We start from the raw sequence: 22,308 nt of genomic DNA on the forward strand, positions 1-22,308 counted from the left end.
AGTGGGAGGCAGCAGCAGGGTGAGTGGGCAATCACATACAGGCTGTTAGCACATACTGAACCATACAATGTATTCAACAATTTTAGATCCCTGTAGGAGAAAACGGCTTATTATTCCCAGCTGTGATCGCTTACATTCATTTTGCTGTAAAATACCAGCTGCTGTGATGATAAAATGGATGTTTCACATTTGAATTACCTTTAAACCATCATTAACAGCAGCATGTTTCTATAGGTCTTCTGTATTTCCAATAAAAAAAATCACATTTGCCTCTTCTTAATTACGACACGATGTATTGAATATTTCATTCTAGTTGTTATGTTTCGTATAAATGCAATTCTGAAGAGCCCCACAATAATTCATAAGACATAAAAGAGAAAGTTATTTCCACCTTTGAGACTTGACAAGCTTTTAAGGGCTTGACATTAACTTTAAAAGTGGTTGCCAGGCAACCAGGCATCAGCTTTTGGTTGCCGAAACTGAAAATGTGGTTGCCATTTTTAGTGACCTTATATTTTGAATAATTTAGACACTGTGCAGTTATACGTTAGCTTAATCGTGAAGATATGACATGTATTTCATATGTTTGTTGTTCTTTGCAGTATAATTTACCATCCAACTCAAACATGTCGAATACCTCGCCTCCCAAGGTTTCCTTCTTCAGTTTCATCTGGTTGTTTGCCAGTTGAATCAATTTACACATTTGTTTGTGATGCTAACAGCAATTTTAAATGTTGACCTCACAGTCAAACACTTCAAGTGTCTGTCAGATATTTACTCATTTTATCCATGAGTTTATTCACATATTTGCATTTAGAATATTTTGCTTTTTCAAATGATAAATGACAAATTCAATGAGACAACAAACAAACAAATCAAATAACAATCAACTTCACAACAAAAGTTGTAAACAGGAATAAAAGTATTGAGAGACACGGCAGTATGTCTTCTGGAGGATCAAGTGGTCAAGCACATTGAGACACAATCAGTTTGCTCTGAGAGATGTCTCATATTATCCAAAACGGGTTGCCACATCTTGTAAAATGTTTTAATCAAATTCCTCAACCAATAAGTGTTTTTTCTGTAAGGGTCAATACAGTCTACAACTGTTTATTTTAGAGAACAATATTGCAATTGGGAGAGAAACATACAGTACAGAGCTGAAGTCCCAAAGAATCTCTACAGTAGTCACCAGCAAGGGACAAGTATTTCTTTATTCGTTTGGATTAAAGTAAAAAATGCTTGAACTCGACTCTGGTCTCACACAAGGTACGTCACCAACACAGCTGTTAGCTTGTCTTGCTAGCTAGCTAACTAAGTTAGCCACATTCCGTCAATAATGTAACAATATCTTAGCTGATGTGTTTTATCCAGCGACTCATTTTATCAGCAGGAAGAGAAAGAAGGAGAAGACCTGTTGTTAGTGTGAGTAACGTTACATCCTGGTACCCAACACACAGAGACCTGTTATAGTAACGTTACATCCTGGTACCCAACACACAGAGAGACCTGTTGTTATAGTAACGTTACATCCTGGTACCCAACACACAGAGAGACCTGTTGTTATAGTAACGTTACATCCTGGTACCCAACACACAGAGAGACCTGTTGTTATAGTAACGTTACATCCTGGTACCCAACACACAGAGAGACCTGTTGTTAGTGTGAGTAACGTTACATCCTGGTACCCAACACACAGTGAGACCTGTTGTTATAGTAACGTTACATCCTGGTACCCAACACACAGAGAGACCTGTAGTTATAGTAACGTTACATCCTGGTACCCAACACACAGAGAGACCTGTAGTTATAGTAACGTTACATCCTGGTACCCAACACACAGAGAGACCTGTTGTTATAGTAACGTTACATCCTGGTACCCAACACACAGAGAGACCTGTTGTTATAGTAACATTACATCCTGGTACCCAACACACAGAGAGACCTGTTGTTATAGTAACGTTACATCCTGGTACCCAACACACAGAGAGACCTGTTGTTATAGTAACGTTACATCCTGGTACCCAACACACAGAGAGACCTGTTGTTATAGTAACGTTACATCCTGATACCCAACACACAGAGAGACCTGTTGTTATAGTAACGTTACATCCTGGTACCCAACACACAGAGAGACCTGTTGTTATAGTAACGTTACATCCTACCCAACACACAGAGAGACATGTTGTTATAGTAACGTTACATCCTGGTACCCAACACACAGAGAGACCTGTTGTTATAGTAACGTTACATCCTGGTACCCAACACACAGAGAGACCTGTTGTTATAGTAACGTTACATCCTGGTACCCAACACACAGAGAGAGAGAGACGATGCTTGAAATAGCAGATTACGTAGAGAGAACAAGGGGAACATGTAACATAGTCGACAGTCACAACAAAACCAACGTTATGTTTAGGGAACAAAACCAACATTAAGTTTTGGCAACAAAACCAACGTTAGTTATAGGCAACAAAACCTGATTGAGGAAGAAAACACTAGGAGCCTGTGAGGATCTGTGAGACAGTAATGACCTTCCTTTTTTATTTATTTTTTAAATTGACAGATGCAAGTCACACAATGTTGCAACAGAAGCAATGCTTTTACGAGCATTTCCCTTTTTTGATATAACCTTGGAAGTCCATAGAGACACAGGTTCAGCACACAATGGCATTGACTAAAATAATCAAGCATCATTATGTCTTTAAAAAGCTGTCCGAGCCCTGAGAGGAAATGTTATCTTCTTGACTTTAACAAAAAATACGCCAGGGTGATGGGGTTATTGACAGTCTTCCTACCAATAATTATATAATTAATTTAATTTGCAAATCACAAAATACATAATTGTTTGGTCTCCTCCTTTTGTTGCCTGAAGTAATGAATCACTCTAAGTGAATAGAGAGTTTTTGGACTAATATTTAGTCAGAATGCATTTAAAGACCTATTTTATTTAGGTTACTCATCATAAGGTATTATTCTGACTCTTAACCATTTAGGTTGTATGTAAAAAAGAAAAAGTTTACGAAGAGTTTTGATACTTTTCTAGATTAAACTCAACCCCACTGCATTGCTAAACAAATTGACTATAACAAGTGGCAGACAGCTCCTATTCAAACAACCATTACTCCCCCGACACACGTATTTACAATATTCATGAGTTATAATTAGTTGTCACACATAATGTTAGCAGCGCGTCAGTGAGAGGCGGCCTTATCAACACAGCGCCACATTTCAGGAACGAGCACATTTGCTGCCTCCGCCTGCTCGCAAACTCTCTTTACTTCATTAGCGCTTCTCGCTCTGCGTCTCTCTTCTCTTTCTCTTTGTTTCTCGCAGAGATAGAATTCATTTTTTCAGGCCAGCCGCCACCGTCTCCTGCAGTAAAAGTGATGAATCCCCTTTCCTGGTACTAATTGTATTTTCTGGTATTTTATTTGACTATAAAAAATGCATGTTTTCCCCACCTCTTCCCCTCCCTGAAAAAAGATGCCAGGGGCAAAGATATTCTTATTGTGTTGAAGAGCGGTGGAGAAACGGGCTCCGGGATGGAGAGGGAATTGATGGCAGGGGGAGCACATGGTTGTTGATCCTGCTAATAGATGGAAATGAACTCTAACATGCATGTGAGCCTGCAGGCAGCAATAAAAGCCAGCCTCTGTGGCCCTGGGCTGTAACTGTCTGACTCTTTAATTGTCTGGTATTTTGTGCATCAGTGACTGTGATTTTAAATGACACGTCGGCTGATTTGTTTTCTCCATGTTTATGAGATCTACTTGTTACTTCATATGGTCCTATGATGATAGTACTCCTGCTTTGCAAACTGGTGTGTACTTGGTTTGTGTCCAATCAGAGCTTGTTGGAAACAGGAAAGGGGACGAGTGTCACTAAGTGACGTAACCACACCATATGGATGTGCTTTATGTCCAAAGAAAGCTCCTAAAAGCTGAATAAAATCAACATATCGCTCATGTCCTCGTCTGAAAATTCAGAATAATTCAGAATATATCAATGGAAAATGATATTTATATGACACCTATCAAATGAGGGATATTGTCATATTCGGACTAATAGTGCAATATGAATGTGCATGTGAACAAGTGTGTGTTGACTTTGAGAGGCCGAGCATATTATGGAGCTACCCTAAATTGTTCCGAAGGCACCCCCCCCCCCCCCCCCCCCCCCACAAATATATATATTTTAAAAATGTATTTATTTATTATATTTATTTAGTTTTGGTCTACACTTTCAGAATAATCTCATACTGATGAAAGGGTATACATATAGTTTTAGGATTATAGCATAGCATTCTAGAAAGAATATACTTTGGATAGAAGCATTTTTTTTTTTTTTTTTTTAATTTTTTACAGACACTGTATCCTCATTTTGCTGGAATAAATACAGAATAAATACAAAATACAGTTATTTGGGTAAAGTTCATATTTACATATGTAATTAAAGTCCATTCTTTAGACCTGCAGCTTATCTAAAGGAGAGAGGAATTAGATACGGTATCACTTTAAGACACATTGACATAATCAGGTTCTAAGCATGCAGCTTTAATGTGTCTAAAAGTTAACATGACAGTAACTCTTGTTCAACAGAAGAGAATGGAAGAAGACATTGTCTGTTACCAGTGTTGGGAGTAACGCGTTACAAAAGTAATGCATTACTGTAATGCATTACGTTTTGCTGTAACACGGTAATGTAAGGCATTACAAAAAAAAAACTGGTAATATTTTACTCGGTACAAATCTCAGTAACGCGCGTTACAATGCATTTTAAACCTGAAATCAATTGACTCTACATTCGCGATCACGAGATGGGCATACGCTCCACTTTTGGAAAAGTGTGAAAGCCGGTGTTGTGCCAGTGTAGGTATCCCCGACAGAAATTGTTTCCCCTGGCTGCGGGAGCGCCGACCGCGGCACACCGAGGATCACCAGCTGAGGAGCGGCGGCGAGGAGGCGGAGGCTCCGATTCTCCCCGTCGGTTTTGAACCGCTTTTATGTCCGCGTCATAACGCTTTTGGTGCGAGTTTAAAACAGTAGGTTTATTTCAAAACGCGAGCGTCAAATGCTGTCAGAGCGGTTATGAACAGTGTTTTAGAGCTCCCCCTAAATGTCTCAGGTAGGCTTTCAGGTAATTTTGCAGCGCCTTCAAGGTCATTAAAAAAGACGTACGGCAAATCTGGAATGAAAAATGGCCCTGTTATTTCATCCCCGAATCCCATTCATGAACACAATATCTAATATTAGTTAACGAGTCGTTTTCTGTTTCTCGTTTTCCGTTTTTAAAACGAATAACGGGATACGAGTCATTTTCAGTTTTTCGTTCTTTTATTTTGAAGAAAAAACATCACATCCTGCTGTGTAATGAGCTGCATTGAACACAAGAAGATCTATTGAGAACATAAAATCCATATTTCCTTTTATTTTGGCGAAAAGTAATGCAAAAGTAATGTAAAAGTAGTGTAATGCCTTACAATTCAAAGACAGTAATATTGTAATGTAACTAATTACTTTGAAATGACAGTAACAAGTAATAAATAATGCATTACGCTTTTGAAGTAACTTGCCCAACACTGTCTGTTACTTTTAACTTATTACTAGCTGGACCTCTTCATTGGTTGTAGTTCCAATACAGTACTAAAAAAGATGCTTCTCCTGGGGGCTAAGCCCCCCTGTCTTTAAATCCGAGTGACATCCCTGCATCACCTCATGGTTCAAATGTCACAGGAAGTGTTTCAAAGCGGAGTGTCGTTCCGCACTCTGTTATTCACACACATTTCCAATAAGATATAGTCATGCTTGCTCCTTTTGAAGCTTCCCCATGATGAGTATTGTACTGTATGAGTTACAGATGGTGGCTGTACTTCACTGTGTGCAGCACCTTTTCATCTGTATCTGTATTTGCTGAAATCATATATTATATGCTGTAAAATGTTTCCACTCGTTATATTCACAATGAATGTAGCAGGCAACGTACAGTTTCCTCTCATTACGGGAATATTGTCTCTTTTCAAAAATAATACTTAGTTTTTAGGTCAACTTGCGTAACAGAACTACTTGGTTTTGGTTAAATAAGTACATTTTTTTGTAAAAAAAAAAAAAAAAGGTAAAATAGATCAACATTGACTTCACATGGGACACTAACAGAATCCTTGGTGAAAGTCCTGTGTTTGTTTGTCCCATCCGTCCTCAAACGTGGACTTGTGGTCTCTCCCTTTTTACTACATCAGGTTTTTTGACAATAACGCGGGAGGTTAACATTGGATCAAGTGTCATCTCAGAGAGGCACTTAGCGGGTTGTTTTTTTAGGAATATTTTTGCCCCAAAACAGGAATATCACTCTGCAAAGTGATACACATTTTTTTGTAAAATGACACATTTTTGATCATGATTTCTCACCTACAAAAAGGCCTCCACCATCGATTGATTATTGTATATATTTATGAGACAACAACAGTGAGGAACTGCTGTCAGGCCAGGCAGACCAGGTCCACTTCCTCTGTTCTTACATTTCAAAATAAAAAATCATATATTTGCCAGCGAGTGTTTTGTGTTTTCGTGTCATTTCTTTTTCACACCAGCGTGTGAAGCCCTTTAGAGTAAGCAGACTGTTAGCTGTTTACAGACTTTGTGCTAAGCTATGCTAACCACCTTCTCAGGAAAAACGAAGAAAAAAAATGAATACCTAATTCAAACATATTTCCCAATGTAGTTACTCTTAGTTTTTAAGCCTAGACCTAACCAAACTTTAACTGTGGCATTTTTGTCAATTCTTTAATTTCATTTCCTTTTGTTTCATATTTTACATAACAAAGTCAACGGAGGTCGGACTGCGACGCTGAGCCGCTCATCTGCATTACAAAACTGTTAACGTGGAATGTGTGAAAATATTATTTTCCCTCTCTATCTTTTACCTTTCTCTATGTTCGATTCTGGGGAGTTTTGCTGGTGAAATAATAAGCGCTGCCTCCTGCCCACATTATACAGCTTTTATTCCCCCTGTTGATGGCAGGCAGGCCATTCAGGCTCGGCGATAGAGGGAAGGTATTTGAGGGAGAGGATGTTGAGGTGGAGTTGGTATTCTCTCAGGCTCTGTGTGAGCACGGCTTTGTTCCAAAGTGGTGTGAAGAAGAAGAGATGGACAGAGAGAGGAGGGGCACTTTCTGGTGAAGGTCAGCGGGTTAAGCCGATGGGGATGCTTGAAGACGGGGCCCTGCTGAAAAGATGGTAATGCCCCAACCCATGATTCATCACAAAGGCATCCATCACCCCTTTTGTGTGTGTGTGTGTGTGTGTGTGTGTGTGTGTATGTGTGTGTGTGTGTGTGTGTGTGTGTTTACAATGACGTCATCCCATCAGGCTGTCAGGGGCTGACAGGCAGGGGCTGTGGAGGAGCAGTGTTTTCATTTCCCCAGGCAGAGTGATGGACTGCCGCCGAGGGGGCGAAGCGAAGCTGCTCTCTGAATGAAAGGTGCCAGGCTCTTCGCTGTGCTCATGGGAGGTGGATTGGAGGTTGTTGTCGGCGGCGGCCACACGCGCAGCACCGCTAGACAGCTGAGCTCCCGTCGAGTGCATTAGCCACTTTTTATTTTTATTTCTCTGTTCCTCTTCGTGTTTGATGCCGGGAGCTCCAGTTTCATTTTAATCACAGTTTACTTTTTATAGCTTTCTGCTGCCGTCTCTCTCCCCAGTGTCGTCAGGTTAATAGAAGGGAGCAGCTGTGGGAAACCGAGATGAGCTGTAACTATCAATATGGGCAACAGCCCACTTACCTGCTGCATGAACCAAACATAGCCTCAATAACGCTGATGAATTAAACCTGCACTTAGAGTACTGAGAGGGTTTTCAATTCATTGTTTTATTTGGACATGTTAACACAAAATGTAGTTATTTAATTTTTTGTACAACAAACACCCACCTAGATCTGGAATACACCACCTAGGTATAAAAATATCAGCAATGTCAAAGTTTGAAAGTAAATATTTAAAAGTAAAAATGCAATATACACATATAGTAGGTATTTTCACCCACCCAAAAACAGACGGAAAAATTCATAATAATACAAATATCAATAAAAATATTATATATAAATAAAAACAATTATTATAGATAAATAATAATAATGATTGCATGAATAATACACTGGAATGAATCTGTTAGATAAACCATCATTAACTGTACACTGTGGTCTACATAGTTAAATATCCTAAGGAAGAAGAAACTGCTAAGTGGTCCCGGGCATAGTTTTAAGTTGACTGAAATAAATCAAAACCGGATCCCAGATGGAGACAAATTAGTTTCTGGAGTCTCTAAGTGAGTGTTTTATCTTCTCTAACTGTATGAGCTGCATCAGGTCACCCAACCACATGGAATGTGTTGATTCTCAGTGTAATTATGTTCTTCCACGCGCCAGCAGTGTCTTCCTACAGTACAGGTTTTTATGCTTAGTTTAGTTCATTTTGAAATGATAAAAAAACAATCTGAGCATATAGCATAATTAAATCTGTGATATAATATAGGTTTGTGTGCATTTTTGCCACAACAAGTTGTATTTACATAATCCTAGCCAATCTTATAGGTACACCCACACAACAAACAGTGATGCTCTTTATTTACTCTGGTCCAATGAAGTGGGATGAGTAATGGGAAGTAACCCAATAGAGTGCTGGGTCGTGTTGGAACATATCAGCTCTGGCTCTCAGCTAATAAAGCTGCTAGTTGGTGGATGAGGTTTCATGGCCTCAGGCTAACAGTCAAACCATAATGATGTCGGAGGAAGTGGAGGAAGATCTCTCATCACTGCACCACCGAAATAGTCAACGCTGTCACTGTCCACAGGTTAAAGATACCATCTTTGAATGTGGTGCTCGAGCAACACTTTCAGAAATGTGGTTCAAAGTCATTTTGCTTGATATACATAATAAAACTTAGCTTGCATAGTCTTTTTTTAAAATCACACTAAAATTAGAGTAACATAACCAGTATAATACATAAGCAAGTAAACAGTTGATATATCATAAATAAATTATAAAACAGGAACAGTTCCCCGCAGCTCCATGAAGCATTTTGGCGTCTTTGATTTATGGTTCTACTGGTTGGTTCACTAATGGCTCTCATCAAACTGGTTTCCAATGGTGACACATCTAGCGGCTAAAGATGCAGATATTTCCATCAGGAGTCGGTGGAGACAAAAGCAGAGCGAGACGAGAGTGAAGGTTGACTTATGGACACTTGACCTCAAGTAGACACACAAACACGGCCGGTTACTTTATTGGGAAAGATGAGAAATAACTAGGTTGTGTATGTAAACCCTCTTTCATACCAAATGCAATCACTGTTGACTTCACACTAAAACCATGGCTGTTATTGTTGTTATTGTTGTCTGTGTCGTGCATGTTGTGTTATTTATCGTTTGTATTGTGATTGACTATGATGTGTTTGAACCAGCCTGTGAAGCCAAAGGCGAAAGCAAAAACACACTTGATAATGTGATAAAAGGTTGTTGTCAAAGACTTTCTGTAAGAAGTAGATGTAGTCAACGTGACCTTGTTTGTGGACTATGGTGGTTGAAGTCTCAAGTTTGGTGTTTTCTGGGTTTTTGGGCTTCGCTATCTTGGTTATAAGCCGTAGCCATCTTGTTCGTTGGACGTTCGTCTTCACCATCCTGATATTTGACAGTCATCTTGATTTTGGGCCATCAACATCTTGGTTTTTGACCGTCAGCATCTATGTTTTCCTACTTTTTTGATGAAGATGGTGGAGCTGATTACAACCAAACACTGAATAAGACATTTTTAGGACAAAAAAAATGTCCAATTAACTTCATGACATGCAGACACGCTGTGAAAGGGTTAAAGTTGTAAGAAGAGAATCACTTTTCAGGGCACTTCAGCAAAAGCTTGTTGCCATGAGCTCAAAATGGACAACGATGCACAAAAAACAGTCCTGACATATAATCACTTTATGAAATTGTTCAGGCTAGAAATATGTTTCTCCTTGTAGCTCCGGTTTGGTCTCCACAATCTCCCAACATGATTATATTCTCTTCTCCAGCAGTCACTGACTCTGTCCGTCTGCCGTGCTGAGTGAGTTTGTTGGTTAGTGGAGCTTTAATCCAACATGGCATCATAAATGTGGAATATTTCCTCTGTAATGTTTTGGCAGCATGAACAATCAGGAAACAATGTCTCATGAATGTCAATGAATATCAGCTTAATGTAAAAGAAATCCCAGGACAATGTGCAGATGTTTGACTAGCTCATTAGGCTGTGGATACTTCGGTTCACTCTGCTGTTTTCACTCATTAGCAGGAATTTATGCAGAGGCTAATCATCCAAAATCATGAACTTCAAGCAGAGTCGATAAACTCCATCATCCGTGGAATACGAGATCTATTTATATACTTTAAACCGAACACACTCAATGAATTTTAAACCAACATTTTGTTCACTGGAAGATGATGCCATTTCTCTGCTGGGAGGATCTAAAGAAGCAAAAATGTGATTAACTCAGAACTATATTATCCCAGCAGAATTCCTGTGGCAATGTGGTGTTTAGTCCCTTCTGCTGAGCTTTTGATTAAAGTAAAAAAAAGCACAAAAGTTACATCTCAAATTCACACCTGAAAATATATATACATATATTTTATATAAATATATGTTCATAATTTGAATATTTATTTATTATTATTGTTATTATAATAATAATTATTATTTTATCATAGTAATATTCAGAAACATTTAACAAATTAAATCAATAAAACAAGAAACAGGCAGGTAACGAAACCAATATTGTTTTAGAAAGATATTTGTTTACAATATTGTGCATCAGTACATGACAGAAATAATACCGTACTAAACCACCAGATGTATCCACTAAAGCTGCCCCATTGTTCTTTAACCATGTTGATTTGTGAAACCTGGGTTGTGTCTATGGAGATAAGCCCCGCCTCCTGTACGCGGCGTGTGTGTGTGACGCCAACACACATGGTCAAACTTGCACAAGCAACGTTTGGTGTGAACGCAGCATAAGATAATAATGGATCTACTGTCAAAAACAATGTGTCCTATTGGAACCTGAACTCACTGACCTCTGTCACAGCGAGAACAATATTTATCATTTGTTCGTGGTGTAGGATTCATCTGAGAGCAAGTTTTTGGCCACTTGTTAGTTTACTGTTTGTTTGAGTTCTCTATTTGGCTGCTGGAATACTGACCCAGTTCAGTGTTGACTCTTGGTTGGCCTCAGTTGGCGAGCGCTCCTCTGAGTGTTGGGTCACAACTTTGTCCCACTGGCAGACCGGCCTGGTATCTAGATCATTATCAGCCGTTGGTCCTCTTGGGCATGACAGTAATCCCTCCTGGAGAAGAAATAAAGACAGAGAGATGCAGGATCAGGTTGTAGAATAGCTGACTCTTTTTAACTCTTAGATATTTAGGGGTCCTTCCTGGTTGGGCAGTGAGATCAGAGAAGAGGAGGATGAGTAAAATGAGGCCAGCAGGGCGTCGCTTGGCAGCCTGCAAAAATACACCTCATGCCAAGAGAGGGACAACCCTCTTAAAAAGAGCCAGTGCAGCTCTGCTGGCCAAGCAGTGTGTGTGTGTGTGTGTGTGTGTGTGTGTGTGTGTGTGTGTTTGCAGTGCTGCTGCCTGCATCCATAATTAAGTCCAACCATCAACAGGAATATAATTGGCCGGTACGAGTGAAGGGGGGGGGGGGGGACGGTGCTGCTGCAAACTTTCTGAGCTAGAGATAGAAAGAAGAAGAAGATGGAGAGAAATCCATTTACATGCTAATGCCGTCCTCAGCCCTTCAACAGCCTCGTTGGCCACCTCGGCCGCTACCCTCCAATAAGCTCTTGGCGGGCAAGCCGGTCACCATGTTTACACAATAAACAAACAGCAATGAGGTTAAAGTCTTTTCATGCATCTTTTTGTCCGCGTCTACAGTAGATGCAACAGTCAGTCGTTGCGCAACTGTTTTGTGGCCTCTGAAGGACTCAGCTGACTGTTTCTTCGGCCTCTTTGTCATCCTCTTTCTTGTGTCTGTTTCCTAGGCGACCGAATGGGCACCGGACGAGGAAACCAGGCGGTCCTGTCAGAGCAAAGGCAAAACAGAGGTAACCTCCATCCCGCCCCCAATTACAACATTTCATGTCCGTGCCGCCCGGTGTACAGAGAGGCCATCTCGATACCTCCTGGCTGCGGTGGCGCGGCCCTTATGGGCCTCATGGGACGCTTCTGGGCAGAACAGCTATTTTAAACCCTTCAATCAAGAGTTGTTTTTCTTGCAGTAAAGAAGGAGAGGGCAAAGGGAAGGCAGGGGAGACACTCAGCAGAGAGACTAGGGGCGAGATAGTGAGACACACAAAAGGTCTTTCTTTCAAATCCGTCTGATAACCGACGCTGCCATCAGCTGTCTCATTTCCTTTATAGTTGTGAGTTGCAGCATCACGTTTATCTCCCTCGGTGGCTGCAGAGCAAAGGGTGACACCCAATACACACAGCAATCAATGCTTCAGTGCAATTACCGCCCTTCTTAAACACAAAGCACCACTATTTAGGAAAAACCGATGCTTGCATAAATGTTTTATTACCGATAAATCCATTTACGCCTTTGTTAAAACAGGTTTACTGAAACACATACTTGACTCGCTGTGGAGTCTCTGTCGATATCACAAACAAGTCTCTTAGCTGACAAGTATGGAAGCTTTGCTTTTGGTTGCTGATACAAGACATCCGTTGTTCTTCAAAGAAGATCCATCCTGCCGCCTCAGCAATTCTCCAAGCTTTGCTCTTCGCCCACTTCTCTGCAGATTGAATGTCAGAACTACATCAGAGTCCTGCTGGTGAACAAGACGGAGGTGATGACCTGTGGAACCAACGCTTTCCAGCCACTATGTACAACCAGAGAGGTGAGGATAAGTGTGTTTGTGGGTGTCATTTCATAGAAAATCAGTGAAAACACTGGGTTTGCTGTGAACACGGCTTTAGTCTGCAGAGTGAATTTTTGCCTCAAATTTGTCAGAGTTTGATCGCAGGATCATTTGTGTTTAGTCGCAACTCTCGCCCGCGAGTGAGAGAGGAGGAAGGGCCGTACCTCCATGTAGACACTAACAACTTTTCATCAATCATGTTGTGAAGTCCCAGATACCAAACGCCGCCTTGTGTTCATAACATCACCCAGAGGAGAATTTTACCAAACTGAATTCTGTGTATCTAGCAAGACACACATGTTTGGTTTACTACAGCTGGATGAACCCAAAATAAACTATTTTGCTGTTATTTAACAGCAATAAACCGATAAAAAGGATGCTGAAATAACTCCATAATGGTGGTGATTAGTAAAAGTTTCTCCACATATTCTGATCTGGTCTCTGGAGAAAACATTTGGTTCCTCAGTTTCTGATTCAACAACGTCAGGACGACACTGATAGAATTACCGACTTGTGAATCTTGTAATTGCCTCATTCATGCCGCCCCAGAGCGACTTTGCTTCTATTTGTTTCTTTGTATTGACTTTGAACGCAATTGCACCGTACAACAAACTCACTTTGCGTTTGGAGTGAACACAGCATTAACCTGCTACTCTCCCTTTTTTCCCTCCATCTTTCCATCCATCTCAGGTGGGCAACATGAGCAGCGTGCTGGAGCGTGTGAACGGCGTGGCCCGCTGCCCGTATGACCCGCGTCACAACTCCACGGCAGTGGTAACGGAGAGCGGAGAGCTGTACGCCGCCACCGTCATCGACTTCTCTGGCCGCGACCCCGTCATCTACCGCAGCCTGGGCGGCATGCCGCCTCTCCGGACAGCACAGTACAACTCCAAATGGCTCAACGGTACTGTCACACATGCTGTTCATTAGCTCACACTGAAGTTCATTCGACGTTTTCTTTTCTGTACTGCAGCTAATGATTATTATTAATTTGTGAAAAACAGCCTCACTAGTTCAGGGAGTCCAATGTGGCTTTTAAACAGTCAAAACACTAAATAAATTAACTTTACCATTATATAAAACATAGAAATCATCACATTGGATTTGCTCAAACCAGCACGTGTTTGGCATTTTTGCTAGATAATATTGTTGAATTGAGTCCTGCTTTGTGTCACAGGTATCACAGAGTCTTTTGTATCAGATGTGAGAAATCTAATCTAACCGGATTAGAATCTGATCAGGTTTAAACTCTCCTTGGATTTCTAAATAATCCACACAAGGTTAAAGTTGTGTCAAGCCGTGTTTCTCTAACCCCGCCAGGAGCAGCAGTCGGGTCAAGTGTGCACTTCTTTCCAACGCAATGGGCTTGTTTGTTACAGCCAAAATAGATCAATAAAACCAAAGTGAATTCAGAGGATTACAAAAACAGGTTTGATTTGGAGCCAGGTGGAACACATAGTATGGGTTAGGCTCAGGTGCTGGTGGGTTTTATCCAATGGTGGAAAACATGAAACTCTGTCAATCCCGCTGGTGTCGGTGTCAATAATCTCCCTGCTGCTGACGCTGAGCCTTTTCCCCTGAACGCGTTGCAGCAGAAATCCATTTACACACATCCTGACTGAGCAGAAATGGAGATGGACCATCCACTGCAGCACCTTTGATATGCAGAAACGCTCCGATTACTGGATTCATCAAGGTGAATAGAAAAGCCAAGTGGGAGTTATTTTGGGCATCCATTGTTGGAAGTAAAGGTCAAATTCATTCCCACCTAATGCTGATGATGTTAGGTGGCACTTTGAAGACTTTGATGGACACAAAACTTATCTGGTTGAATTCTCAGTACAACAGATGAGAAAATATTTGGTTTCTATAAAGTAAATGTCAAAGGTACAACCAGGTGGCGTTGAGTGCCTTAAACTTGAATTCTCTCTACTGGCCATCAAGTCTGATTGTATAGAAGTCTATGAGAAAATGATCCTACTTCTCTCTTGATGTTTTATCTCAGTAAACATTGTAAAAATGAGTTGATGGTCTCAATCTCTAGTTTCAAGTCTTCTTCAATCCAGCATGATGTTCATTTAGCACATTATGGTCCATTTAGAGTCCACCAGACCAGAAAGCAGGGGATGCTTTAGGGTGGGTGATTGACAGGTCACTACCACGCTACCAATGCTAATTAGCTACTAAGATGACTAACACTTAGCTGTAAAGTTGACCTTGAATTATGAAGCTAACTTTAACAGCTTCACACCAGAATCCAGATGGATCCAGATCCAGTAAGGGTACTGCTCTGCCGCTTGTGTTCATCAGATCCACCCGTCGCTCCTCCACAGTCCAAATATGGTCACTTCCTTCACTGGTCTACGAGTACAAGCCATGCAGTCTGGTTGATCAATTACATGTTCGAGACACCCCCGGCCAGCTGCCACAAAAAGCATCACCCAGTAACATTCTCAACCTGCGTAAGAAACACGTCCTTAAAGGGGCGGTATAGAGCTAAAGCCGTTTCACATCAAGCATGGATTTTCATACGAAAAATATGCACACAAATGAAACAGATTTCGTTGGTTCCTATGAATGCTCGCACACCCCTGCTGATTATTTGTTTGGGAAACAATGTCCACCTGCCTATATACTAGGTGTAGGGGTGTAACGATACATGTATTCATATTGAACCGAAACAGTACGGGGGTCACGGTTCGATGCGTGGATTTACACAGAGAATACACGGTATAAAAATAAATAAAACTGGTGCGTGAATTAATTACGGAACTACTGTTAGAGGTCCTTAGGGTGACGGCTGTTCTTATCTTATGGATATTTATTGATCGGGTGGTCGGGTGGATAGTCACCGTAGCTTTCACGTGTTGCCATAGCAACGGCAAACATCTGGTCAAGCTCTGTCTCTTCTTCTGCGTTTTTGGTGTATTTTTGTAGCAGAAACAGCGCCACATAAGGGCCTGGAATATGTACTACAGTCTGCTGAGCCGTTCTCAATGGATTCAGAGCTCCACCTCCTGGCTACTGTTTACATCTTAGATTACGCAGTTCAGGCTGTTGCAACTCGCTCAGGAGAGAGACTGTATGACACTAGGTGGTACAACCTGAGACATGCACAATAAAAAAGAATTGTCTTCTGCATTTTAGTTGTTTTTTTTCTGTCCCCTCCATTGCTCCAAACTCGTACCGAACCATGACTTCAGTGTGCCGTTACACCCCTACTATATACTGTATATTCTACTAGTGAAATCCATTGTTCCATCTGATGTGATCAAAAATATTTCCAGAATTCTGCATAATACTGTAATTATGGAGATATGTGTGTTTTCCGAGGAATTGATCTTTGGAACAATGGGTATCTACTTTCAATACATGACATGCATGAACAGTCATTTCAGAAAGATACATTTCCTAATGAATAACATTCGAAAGTAATCAAGCCCTCATTAGCCTGAACAAAGTGACTGACGAGCAGAAACCTCAGAGACAAAGAGAATCGTGCATGTTTGTCAGAGGAATGAGAAGGGACACAAAAAAAATGAGAATGCATTGGTTTTAAAATTTGAATATAAATGTAACTAGCGCTGCAAATAGTTGATTAATCTGTTGATTCATTTCTCATTCATTCCATTGTTTATGGTTTAAAAAGGCCAAATAGCTTGTTTTGTCTGAGCAGCAGTCCACCAATATTCAATTTACTGTGAAACTGAGAAAAGCCACAGATCCTCCGACATATTCTGCTTGATAAAAGACTGAATCGATTAGTCCATCATCAGAGGCGGTGTTAATCAACTGATCATCATGAATATAACAAAGAAATGTTCACATATGCCGCTCACATATAGCAGCTGTGTTGTGGCGACAAGCAGGATGTGAAGGATTTGAGACTTTAGGGAAGGAGGAACGGGAAGAGTGAGTGTCAGGGAAGAGTGTGAGAGTGTGACCGTGGTGAGAGAGGAGGGACGAGAGAGTTGCAGGGCAGAGAAGACGATGAGGATGAGAGGGAGAGAAGATAGACTGAGGAGTCAGTGAGCGATGTAATTATTCCTCACGGCAGGGAGAGGGTGAAATTACAACACCCAGCATGCCTCACACCACACAGCCACTCTGCCTGGGTGTGCATGAGTGTGTGCATGTATACAGTATATATATATATATATATATATATATATATATATATACACATATATAAATTGAGGCTGTATGCATGAGTTTCCAGGTGTGTTTGAAAGCGACACACGAACAAAGAGAGAGTGTATGTGGGAGGGAAAAAAAGATGCGTAGCAAAGCAGATAGTGTCCTCATCAGCATAATCCCAGCTGGCTGCACACACACACATGTTGCACACCAGCTACGTTCATGGCGCCACAGCGGCGTTTCCGAGGGTTACGGAGGCGAGTCCTCGGTGGATTTGCAGTGTGGATGAAAATCTCATTTCCACCTCTGAGCCGCTCCACTTCAGGAGAACCGAAGGAAGGGAGGGGGGATCTAATCAATCTGTTCCCCTTATTGGATTGGTCGCCTGCCAGGCACCGACCAACTGTTTCCCATCATGCATCTGAATGACACGTGGCGCTATGGAGTCGCCTGTGAACTAATCGAAACAATGTGCGTCTCTCGATTACCCAAAGCCTTCCGATGTAACAGGCTTATTTATATTGTATTATTCTCATTCTTCTCTCAGTGAATATATAACGTCTGTTTTGGCATAATGTAATATAATATAAAACAAAAGCAAGACATGCATAATGTAACATAACACAAACACATGACCTTTCGACCTCAGGTTTTTATACATCTAATTTGCATAGTGTTTTCAGTCCAGTCTGCAGGAAAAAAATGTTTAACAAGCCGCTGCCTTCGGTCAAAGCAAGCGACATAAAATATGAACTTCCGTTATTGAAATTTATAATAATGAGTATAATCAACAAAGTCCACTAACTGCAGGTGGGAGGGGCAAAACAAACACAGGACTCTCACTAAGGAGATCGCTCTTCATGTCCCAAGTGAAACCAAAGCAGATGTTCACATCCTCTTTTTACGTAGCGTTGTTAGGAAAGGTTGTTCAGGAAAGTCAGCTAAAGATGGTTAATTCACATAGTTACGTTGCTGCGCTGGCGTTGTGACATTGCGGTAACTACGTTATACAGTTGCTACATTGCTGTGTAATTACAGGATGGTTGTTACAGTAGTCAACGGCTAGAACGCAATTTTTTAATTGTACATGTATACATATGATGTTTGTCAATTTAAAAGCTAAATTTGCAAGTCAAGAAAGTCACAGCATATTTGTTAATGAAATGAGTTTTCTTAATAAGGACTGTGCAGGAGGCTCACGTCTCTCATTTCTTGCGTTCACAAATGTACCTCAAGGATATTTCTCTCATGTAGTTCTCAAAATGCGATCAAAAGCTTTTAAATGATCCGTATCATATTTGTGATACAAATGAATTTGGTTTTGTGATTCTTTTGTCTAAAATGAGCTTTGATCCAACATAAAATCCTTGGCTCAATCAAACACATTTGACAGGAATTTTCCGCCATCATTAGTATATTATGTTGGTATGTGATTAAGAACACAGCCTTAACTCAGTCAGACGGCATCTCTCCTCCGCAACTTATTTGTCTAAATGAATTGGTTGTACACAAACACAAGTCTAAGTGTGGCCACCTAACCGGTGAACCAAACCATCTGTGTTGTCTAGGAAACCCATCCTCCTATCATTCATGGATCATTTTTGCATTCTTGCAGAATCCAATATAAATATGAAATAGCCTCGCTCTTTAAGCTGAGTGTGTGTTTGATCTAAAGCGTCGCATGCTGTTGGCGACGGCAGCTTCCAGCTCCCAGACCAGCCTGCCAGATTGAACAATCTGTTTTCGGCTCAGCAGGATGCTGGAAAAAACTCGTCACATTTTACACCCACGCAGCCTCAGTAATGGTATGCACGGAGTGTCGGCCCCGCCTGCCCCCAGCCCGACACTCACAGGTATGTAAACACAGCCCCGGTGCTGTATACACTTCCACTCCACAGCTGACACGTGCATCAACACAATGAGCTCCTTCACGTTTAAGCTGCGGGGAAAGCAGCAGTATGATCTCATTTACAGTCATTAGCAGCAGGCGTAACACCGCTGCATGCTTGTTGCAGCAATTAGCTTCCAGAATGGGGATGTACAGTACTATTTGGTCTGGCATGTAATGACACCTTTAGGTGTCACACATAACAATAATAATAATGATAACAATGAATGTGCCGGGCCTCTTTGCTCCTTTAATGCTGTGTTTGCTCGCTGAGCCTTTGCTTATGAACCTCCACTTCATCACAAGTAGACTGGATGAGTTGATGAGATCAGCGACTCAATTAGCCGCCGCTGCCTTCCCACGTCCTCGCCACATTCTTGCTGCACGACGATGATGCTGAGTGTGATGACGTCTGCTTTCATGTGTAACTAATTTCTGGGTTTGAAAAAGTCCAGCCCGCTGCCTCTTTGTTCAAATCTTCACGCCACGAGTGCCAGTTCAAACCGTGGGTTGTTGATGTGACGTGGGATTATGGGAGCTGCTGCCGCTGTGTGGACAGCGGTTCTCTCTCTTCCTGCTTCATCTGCACATCTTAGGGTCTTATAAAAAGCATCAGTAGCCCCAGAGGCACATTCCATCATGGCCGTTAAGAGGTCGTCGCCACCGTCTGTGTGTGTGTGTGTGTGTGTGTGTGTGTGTGTGTGTGTTTAATAACACCAGCATCTCCCTTGTTTTCTTGCTTTTCTTTACGGGTGTGCATCTGTGCATTTGAAGGTTTCTTCCTGTCGTGTGAGTGGGTGGGCGTCTGAGGATGAACGGGTCCCAGTGGAAACGTGACGGCAGACGTTTCTCTGTTTCATCGTCTGAAAGAAGAAACTCAGCTCGGTGTCAAAACACCACTGCTGAAATTCCCTTTATTGTTTGAGTATCACCCGTTTCAAACTGTGTGGTTATGGCTTCATCAAGTGACAATTATTCATCTTTGGTGCATCAATTACATGAAATCTAATTCTTGATGCTATCAGTCATAAATCCAGTGTCTTTCTGAAAAATAAACTTAGTTTATCAACAACTTAAAGTATTCATATGGGGAATGACCTATTTCATATAATCATATAAAATATATTTTTGAATTATAATTATTGATGTGCATGTGCAAGTAAATGTACTGTTACATTCCACCTTATTATGTTGTTAAAATATGAAAATAATTACTAATATACAGTTTACCTAATATTTTATATGAAATATACAATATACAATATCTGTATATTATATAAATAATAATGTCTATATACCTATATATATATATACACACACACACACACACACACATACAACATATATATATATATATATATATATATATATATATATATATATATATATATGTTGTATCAGTATTTATCTATAACATTTGTAAAACTTTGTAACTAACCAGAACTTTAAAATACATTTTATATGTCAAAAAACCTGGTCTAAACCAAGAAGCATGATTCTTCAGTTGGTTTATTTGGTGAATGTTCTTTATATAGGGTTAGGTTTGTGTCCTGCATGCTCGCTGTAATGAATTAGTATTCAGTGCTGACTCATGTGTTTGTAAAGGACTGAAAGGGTTATTCCGCCTGCTTTACGTTGGTGATAACCTGCCCAGCGGGGAGGACCGTTAATCACTCGCTGTGTCACCGCGGCTATAAAAGCTGCACGGCCGTCCAGTTAAACAGACATAGCTCTATAGATTTACCATCAAACCATCAGATGTGTTTTATCCTCTTTGCCCACCTCCCTCTAAATCCACTCTCTCATTTACACGTTGACATTGACGCTCTTCTTCGGACCATCTTAAACTTGAGTGCAACATTTTAAAGCGTCAACGTGGAGCAGATAAATGTGGCCGACCTCTCTGTTTCCCCGGCGTCGCCGTGTAACGATCGTCTCCTTCCTCCCTGCAGAGCCCCACTTCATCTCGGCCTACGACATCGGCCTCTTCACCTTCTTCTTCCTGAGGGAGAACGCCGTGGAGCACGACTGTGGGAAGACGGTGTATTCCCGCGTGGCGCGGGTCTGCAAGAACGACATCGGCGGGCGCTTCCTGCTGGAGGACACCTGGACCACGTTCATGAAGGCGAGGCTCAACTGCTCCCGCTCCGGGGAGATCCCCTTCTACTACAACGAGCTGCAGAGCACCTTCTACCTGCCGGAGCAAGACCTCATCTACGGCATCTTCACCACCAACGTGTGAGTGCATACGCTTAAAGTATCAACGTAGTATCGACTATCCTTACCTGTGATGACCTGTGACCTGTGATGTTGTATAAAAGTGACTGCAGCACGTGGATCTCATTGAGTAGGGATCATATCCGTATCCTGCATTCGTGCTCTAATTCAGTAAAATTCAGCAGAAGAAACACTCACAGCTTTAAACTTCAACTTTTCTGATATTTATCGGAAAAACGTCAGTGTGTTTGTGTGTGTGTGTGTGTGTGTGTGTGTGTGTGTGTGTGTGTGTAACTGGTGAATACTTTTAGAGCTCATGTAGCCTCTGTTATTTTATCTGAGTGACTAACGAGGAACCAGGCAGTCATTAATAACCGTCTTGTAGAAAGTCCGATGATTCCTCAGCCTTCCTTCGTTATTGAAGAAAATGGATGAACAAGCACAAAAACAGGCTGCAGCTGTGCCACAGAGCCCTTTCAGCACCAACACCAGTATTATTATTATTATTATTATTGTGGGAACAGTTACACTCCCACTTCGTTCACATCATGAAGCGTGCTGCTCTGACATGCTGCCTCTCTAGAGGGATGTTCAGCGTGGACGCATGCAGCTCTTCACCGACTTCACACTTCCTCTGGTGTTTGGTGGCTGCAGGTGGGGGGGGCCGGCATTGGGGGCCCTCTGAGAGCCACAGTGTGCACATTAAAACTCTTGTTATGCTTTTTAGCACCAGTCAATGTGTTATAGCAGTGCCATGAGGTCTGTATTTATAGTCAGGCTCCCCAAAGGAATACTCCTTTTTATTGTGGCAACCTTTTTATGTCGATGCACCGTCAGGTCAAATCCCTGTTTGGCCTGAGACAAATGTCTAAACTGTATATGTCGTACTTTCAGTCGGGGCTGCACAATTAATGGAATTTTAATTGTGATCACAATCTTGGCCATAAAGCCCTTACATAGCATCGTGCTCACAAACGTCATCATTGTTTATAATCAGTTAAGCATCTATATTAAGCTTGTTTGACCTTCATGGATTTTCAGCAGAGACAAGCACTTTTCACATTTATATTATATTATATTATATTATATTATATTATATTATATTATATTATATTATATTATAT

At 41.2% G+C, this 22,308-nt stretch overlaps 1 protein-coding gene across 10 annotated transcripts in view; it reads left to right on the top strand.

The window, feature by feature from the left end:
• Positions 1–22,308, top strand: part of sema5ba (sema domain, seven thrombospondin repeats (type 1 and type 1-like), transmembrane domain (TM) and short cytoplasmic domain, (semaphorin) 5Ba) — a 198,935-nt gene that overhangs the window by 117,454 nt on the left and 59,173 nt on the right. For all 10 annotated transcript variants that reach the window (XM_084022574.1, XM_084022573.1, XM_084022575.1 and 7 more), the window contains 4 exons: positions 12,064–12,126; positions 12,823–12,921; positions 13,633–13,846; positions 20,920–21,205. In XM_084022574.1, the coding sequence (XP_083878700.1) occupies positions 12,064–12,126; positions 12,823–12,921; positions 13,633–13,846; positions 20,920–21,205 (662 nt within the window). The remainder of the gene's footprint in view (positions 1–12,063; positions 12,127–12,822; positions 12,922–13,632; positions 13,847–20,919; positions 21,206–22,308) is intronic.

This window comes from Eutrigla gurnardus, assembly GCF_963514095.1.
Source record: "Eutrigla gurnardus genome assembly, chromosome: 12".
Taxonomy (NCBI): domain Eukaryota; kingdom Metazoa; phylum Chordata; class Actinopteri; order Perciformes; family Triglidae; genus Eutrigla; species Eutrigla gurnardus.